The 7,423-nt window shown below is 41.7% G+C and overlaps 1 protein-coding gene across 1 annotated transcript; it reads right to left on the bottom strand.

The window, feature by feature from the left end:
• Positions 1-6,370: 6,370 nt before the first annotated feature.
• LOC133756630 (ret finger protein-like 4B) lies at positions 6,371-7,144 on the bottom strand. Its single transcript, XM_062187248.1, has one exon. The coding sequence runs from the start codon at positions 7,142-7,144 to the stop codon at positions 6,371-6,373; it is 774 nt and encodes a 257-aa protein (XP_062043232.1).
• Positions 7,145-7,423: the final 279 nt, after the last annotated feature.

Here is a 7,423-nt window from a genome sequence, read left to right as displayed (position 1 = left end):
GCAAGAACTCGGTTTATTGCATGCATAGCAAAGCCTTTTAAAGCACAAGACCACATGATTACTGGGGCATAAGGACCAACCAATTACTTAAAAGGACATTTTACAGGGTGACTTTTTACAGGACCAGCCATATGTCTGTACACTCATCATTAGTTGTCACCTCCCCTGATGTTGTGTGGCCAATCAGCTTTGGTGGTAAACCACTTTGGGTACCGCCCACCTTACTTCCTTTGGGCGCCATCTTTGCATTGCCACATGTGCCTAATTTCCCTGCAGGCACCATTTCCCCACAAGGGTGAGAGGAGAGATACAGAAGGAGAGAGAAAGAATCTTCCATCTTCTGCTTTTCTCCCCAGATGTCCACAACCACCAAAACTTGGCCATGGCAACTCCAAAGCTTCATCCTGGCCTCTCAGCTGGGTGGCAGGGTCCCAAACACTTGGGCCATTTTCTGCTGCTTTCTCAGGCTCATCAGCTGCAGCTGAATGGGAAGTGGAGCAGCTGGGACAGGATCCGGTGCCTCTATGAGATGCCAACATCATAGGTGATAGCTCCAATGCCTCACACTTTTATTTTATTTCTTTAATTTTTTCATCCAAACAACTTTATTGGAGATACATAAATGTTTGTTGGATAGCTCTCCCTTTTCGTATTTTATTTTTTATTTATATAAAGGGAACATAGGCTGTTTCAACAGCATAATACACTTCCTCCCTCCTACCTTTCTTTTCTTTTCATTTTACAACTACAGAAATCCTTAATGGACAATATAGAAAATATCTCTCGTGAAAATGAAATATTAAGGAGGAATCAAAATGAAATGAAACAACTAGTAGAACAAGAAACTGTGATAGTGACGAGAAATCATAATGAAATGAAGAATTCAATAGATCAAAGGACAAACACATTAGAGAGCCTTAAAAACAGAATGGGCGAAGCAGAAGAGAGAATATCAGACTTAGAAGACAGAGAACAGGAAAGGAAACAGGCAAACCAAAGGAAAGAAGAGGAAATTAGAATTCTAAAAAATATTGTCAGGAATCTACAGGATACTATTAAAAAACCTAACATTCGGGTTCTAGGAGTTCCTGAAGGCATGGAGAGGGAGAAAGGATTAGAAGGCCTTTTTAGTGAGATACTGGCAGAAAATGTCCCAGGTTTGGAGAAGGACAGAGACATCTTAGTACAGGAAGCTTATAGAACCCCTAATAAACATGACCAAAAGAGATCCTCACCACGACATGTTGTAATCTAACTTACCACAGTGAAACATAAAGAAAAGATTCTAAAATGTGCAAGAGAGGAATGTCAGATTACTCTCAGAGGATCTCCAATTAGACTCACAGCAGACTTCTCATCAGAAACCCTACAAGCTAGAAGGGAATGGCAAGACATAGCCCAGGTACTAAGAGAGAAAAACTGCCAGACCAGAATATTATATCCTGCAAAGCTCTCATTTGTGAATGAAGGTGAAATTAAGACTTTTCATAGCAAACAGAAATTGAAAGAATTTGTTGCCACTCGTCCTGCCCTGCAAAAGATGCTTAAAGATGTGTTACACACAGAAACACAGAAACATGGTCACCAATATGAAAGAAGGTAAAGGAAGGAAACCTCACAGCAAAAGATCACAGGAAGCTCAATTTCTCTTTGACATAGAATTAAACTCTGATTCTCTGTGAAAGCAATGTGTTAAAGTAATCTATTATGTTCTCTTGATGTCTGTGAAATTCTAATTGTTCAAAAACAGCTGAATTTTAATTAAGAGCTATGGGTTATTTAAATATGTGCTTATTTTCAAAGATTTGAATAATCACCTTGTAACAATGATCAAATTTCCTCTATATTATGTCATGATTTTAAGGAATCTTATTTCAACCAGATATTTTGGATTTTGAGCCTTCTTGGCATTCTTGACAGGCACTCAAAAAAATCAAAGTTTCAAACAATCTGGACTCTAAAATTTCCAGTAAATCTTGGACTTTGGTTTTTTCAATTTGGGCCCAACTGAAAAAAATTGAAGGACCTATGTCTCTCATCTTATAGAGACACCAACTAATCAGGCTATTTGGATTATATTAGAAGTAATGTCAAATGTGACGTGGTACTAAATTTTAAGTTTCTATAATGGAAAATGCTATTAATACAAACATTTGAGAATTAAAAAGTCTAATGATCTTGGGTTACTAGACATGATAGTTATCTTAATGAGAAAGCCCCAGAGGCCCAAAGGGTTAAATACTTGTAAAATCCTACAGGTGCTTTCAAAAATACTGTGAAGTCAGCAAGTGCCTCTTGTTGGTTGATGAGTTTATAATTTTAAACATGGCGACTTAAAGTCTTTTGTCATCCATAGTTATATATGATGTACTGCTCATAAAACTAAAGTGTTGGGTCTGTGTTTAGTTGTCCTCCTATAGGTTCCTATGGACTTTTTCCAGCCATTTCTATTGTATTCAGTACTTTGGGATGGCTCTGTAAACAGATGAAGCCAATAATGTATTAATAGTACCAACTGAGAGAAAGTATGGTTAACTGAGGTTACTAAAAACAAAAAGCAATACAAATGAATTAGCAATCTACAAAAAGAGTTAAAGATTTTAAAAGCTATTATTAAAATGGCTATATTGGTCTATTATGTTATGTTATATGTGTGTACATATTGTATGTCCACATGGGAAAACTTTATTAAGAATTTTATTTTAATTGGCTTATAGATAAGCTTGTCCATAAATTGAATCTGCTAAAATCAATCAAAGATACATTTTAATTCATGTGACCTGAATCTCTGCATCATTTGTTGTATACTTGTTGGTAGAAAGAAACTAAAAACATTTTATATGGTTGTGCTTAAGTTTACTGGTTAAACAAACTACACCATGTTGGATGTTTAAGAGGTGTTTTCAAATACATGATTCTTAAAATTTATGGAAGGAATTGGACCTTCTGGTACATGTTTTCTTAAGTTGTTATCTAATGGTTGAAACTGTTTGCTAAGTATTCATGGGCTATTGCTATTGTCAGCAAGCGATCTAGGACTTGCTCCCTCATTTCTCTATTCTAAGCCCAACTTGTTCTTTTATTTCTCTATTCTCCTCAAGGTAGGAAACTAATTCTATTACGAAGGAATCTGTAGGATGCACAATTTAATCTTTAGACCTTATAAAAGAGATGGCTAACATTTTTCTGTACTAGCATAGCCAAAATAAGAGCTTAAATTATAATCTCATAGCTAGATTTACTTCGCCATCAGCAAAGTATACAATAAGTAGAAATAACCTCCCTTTCAGACCAAAGGGAAAGAAAGTTTTAAAGTGAGAATATAATTTTCCTCATGGGCATTGTCTACCTTAGAAAAACTACTACAGAACATGCCTGTGACTATAGACTTGTAGTTCAGGCCACTGAAGATTAGACATGGGACATGGGCACTCCCTTGACTTGCAAACTCTGGTCTGCTTTAACACAAACCAGGAGGAAAAGAAAGCTAGGCATCAGAAGCAATGGGTGGCAGGCCTATTAATGGCTGATCTGTACAGTGATCTGCCCTCAAGGAGACCCAACAGGCCAGTCCACTGCAGTGGTTTTCAATGTGGTAAGCCTGGGCTTCAGCAGAAGTCAATTTGTGAAGAGCCCTGGCAGCTCTGCCAAGAGTTGGACCACTGTAAATGGACCTGCCCTGGAGTCGAAGGATGCCCAGGTCAGAGCCACAGATCTTCTTGGCTCTAAGCTGAAAGGCCCTTTACTCAGCCCAACTTCCAAAGTGACCACTGCAGCTGAGGGGACAGCCAAGTAGGGTCAGCAACATTGCAGGCAGAACTGTAAATTTCTTGTTAGAGATGCCCCCTGCCTTTACCTGGCCAGCTCTCCTCCCAGGCCAGCTAAGTAATGAAAGTCAACAGAGTGCCTTCCCCTAGGAGGATCACACCTCCCTTAGGATGTACCCCATGTGAAGAGATAGATAGGTCTGGGCCTCTTAACTTACAAGGCCTAAAGCCCAACATATTATTATTAAGCCCCTTCTGTCAGATTCTATTTGCATCTAAATCAGAAAACTTAATTGTAGCTCAGACAGCACCTTTCTTAGCTCCTCTAATAATGACTCTGTCCTTTGTTCTAGACCCTGTCTAGTGCACTTGGGGCACATTCCTTTGTAATCATAACCCCTACTCTACCACCAATGGCTCTACTCCCAACCTGTGTGTACTGATGGACCTCTTGCCCACTTAATGCTCTATAATTGTTCAGACCTGGTTAATGCCACTCTTAGGATCATTGGTTACTATCCTCACTCTGTCTTTTATGACCTTGTCTAAATATGATCAGAGTCGGCGAACTTGGAAGGCTTCCATTACCTGGGCAACTCATGCCGAGAGCCTATGGTGGTTTCTGGCGCCATAAATTAGGGTGTCAATTTGTTGGGTCAACAACAAGAGTCATTGTGCACTTGCTCCTCATGTGGGATCTCTGTCCTTAATGTGCTGTACATTGTGATTTAATGCTATAACTAGTACTCCAACAGTATTTTTCACTTTGTGTTTCTATGTTGGTGCAAACTGTAGAAATCTTTACTTAATATATACTAAATTGATCTTCTGTATATAAAGAGAATGGAAAATGAATCTTGATGTGAATGGAAGGGGAGAGGGAGCAGGAGAGGGGAGGGTTGCAGGTGGAAGGGAAGTTATGGGAGGGGGAAGCCATTAAAATCCATAAGCTGTACATTGGAAATTTATATTCATTAAATAAAAGTTTAAAAAAAGATTTATTTATTTACTGAAAGAGAGAGTTACACAGAGAGTGAAGCAGAGGCAGTGGGCAGAGGGAGACACAGAGAGGTCTCCATTCCCTGCTTCACTCCCCAGTTGTAAAAACAGCCCGAGCTGGAAGCCCGGATCCAGGAGCTTCTTCCGGGTCTCCCACGTAGTGCAGGGGGCCAAGGACTTGGGCCATTTCGGTGCTTTCCCAGGCCCCAGCAGAGAGCTGGAAGGGAAGTGGAGCATCCGGGAATGGAACCCATGCCCACATGGGATGCCAGGATGCTGTCACTGCAAGTGGCAGTTTTACCATTGCACCACTGTGCCGGCCCCATTTGGTAGTATTTAGAGACTGACTTTAAATGGCCTTATCCTGCAACTTAAATAATTCAGATGTCCTATACTGCTGTTTTATCGTTAATCAGTTAATTTTGTGCAAAACAACTCTCAAGCACACTTATACATGCAAGTTTTCTCTGAAGTTTTGCCAGGAAGTCATTAGCACCTCCCTGAAAAAGTGTGACGCCATGACTGCCATCAAAGAATCGCTGGAAGTTCTACAGATTACAAAACAAAAGTAAGCACAGGTTGACCACAGACCATGAGTCTTTCAAATAAGGCTTTTGTTAATATTTATTTTTAATGCTCATAAATCCAATCGCTTTAATTTCTTAAAGATTTATTTATTTATTTATTTGAAAATCAGAGTTGCACAGAGAGAGAAGGAGAGGCATAGAAAGAGAGAGTCATAGACAGAAGGGGGGGGGGGGCTTCCATCTGCTGACTCTCTCCCCAATTGTCTGCCAAAGCCAGAGCTGTGCCAATCCAAAGCCAGGAGACAGGAGTTTCTTCGAGGTTTCCCACGTGGGTGAAGGGGCTCAAGGAACTGGGCCATCTTCCACTGCTTTCCCAGGCCTAGCAGCATGGGATGTCTGCACTGTAGGCAGAGGTTTTACACGCTGCGCCACAGAGCAGGCCCCTTCAGAGCCCTTTTGACAACCGCACACTAAGTTACTGCTTGAAGGGGGCCCAGGGCAACTCCATGAGAATAAGCTGAGTCACAGTTTTTGTCTTTCAGGAATCCTTGTGCAGCTGTGTTTGGAGAATTACAAATGGGAAACTTAATACTTTATCTCCTGACAACTATCATTGTTGGGAATTATGTAGAAAAGACAATACATTCATGAAAAAGGATTTCTACCCATAAAATATACATTCGACTTAAAACTAATATTCTCTGTTTCTATCGACTATGAAACAAGTGTCCAGTGTTGTCTCACAATCGTCATAACGTTTTGGCTTAGAGATCTTCATTCCCATTCAGAGGCGAGCAAACAGAGGTCTCAGTGCTTAGTGCCCCCAAATATTTCCTTATTTAGTAAGGAAATCTATTTAAAATACAGATGTCATTTAGTTGCAAATCTACTGACTAGTTCAAAAATGCTATACAATTATTGCAACACAAGAATCTACAATCTATAAACTGTCTACCAAATGTTGACAGTGTGTCTTCCTGGTCATCCTGAGCAAGGGCCAAAGGTCTTTGTCACTTGAGAGCTTGGGGAAGGGCTGAACGTTCTAGGCAGATGCTCAGGGGGGCACCAGTGGCCCCTTCAAAAAGGTACAAAACAGAAGAACGGATGAAAAGGCTCCACGGTGGAGAGGAACCTGTGCATGTAGATGAGAGCTTTATTTCCAACATCAAAAAACTTGATCTCTCCCAAGTCCACATCCAGGAAAACTCCTACACGGTGAAGACTAGGGCTTGCAGGAACGATGACCTCTGTGTTGGTGCAGGGGTGAATGAGTCCTCCCTCTACGCAGATGATCCAGAAACCGTGGTCAGAGGTTAAATCACCCTTCCTCTTTGTGTCGACTGACCCTTGCCAGACACCCAGGGTCCACTCCTTGGCTTCTCCTACTTCAACCTCCCAGTAATGGCGGCCCGAGGAGAAGCAGGTGTTTCCTAGTACACAGACCAGGTGAGGGAACCTACTGGAGTCTTCCAGCAGGTTGTTGGAGGTCTTCCCACATTCAACGCTCCTCTGATCGCTGGAGAGCTCAAGGAGGGAGTGGGCGGTAGCTGTGTCCAGGACATCATCCTCCTGGAACCTCAGAACCTCCTCACTAAGGAGCAGACTCTGCTCCAGGAGACCACTGTGTTGCCTGGTTAGAAGGGTCAGCTTTCCGATTAGCCACTCTTCCATAGGTACCTTCTCACTGACTGAGCGACACGTGGGGCAAACCAGCATGAAATCCCCTCTTCCTGCCACCCAGTGGCGAAGGCAATCGAAGCAGAAGACATGTCCACAGGAGAGCGAGACGGGACGTGAGAAATAGTCCAGGCAAATTGGACAGGTGGCCGCTGCTAGCAGGTTCTTAGCCATGGTCCTGGGAGAGTACGCCTCGGCAGTGACCTGGTGGCAGTTCCCTTTAGCAGCTTCTGGAGTTGGTCAGGAGTCCTCAGTACACCGTCTGCTCTTCAGTGATCAGGACGTATCTAAATCAATGCAAATTAAACCACATCAATGGATGCAGAAACATGGAGGTGACATCGAGTCCACAGAGATTCCTAGTAATGGACTCACTTGTAATGGAACCACTCAAAAACTCCCCGAAATCCAAGTGATGACAAGAGAGATTGTCATTGCCACAAGGCAGCTTAC

The sequence above is a fragment of the Lepus europaeus genome, chromosome 3 (genome assembly GCF_033115175.1).
Source record: "Lepus europaeus isolate LE1 chromosome 3, mLepTim1.pri, whole genome shotgun sequence".
In the NCBI taxonomy this organism is placed as follows: domain Eukaryota; kingdom Metazoa; phylum Chordata; class Mammalia; order Lagomorpha; family Leporidae; genus Lepus; species Lepus europaeus.
The sequence above is the reverse complement of the archived record's forward strand: the minus strand, read 5'-3'. Positions and strand labels throughout refer to the sequence as shown.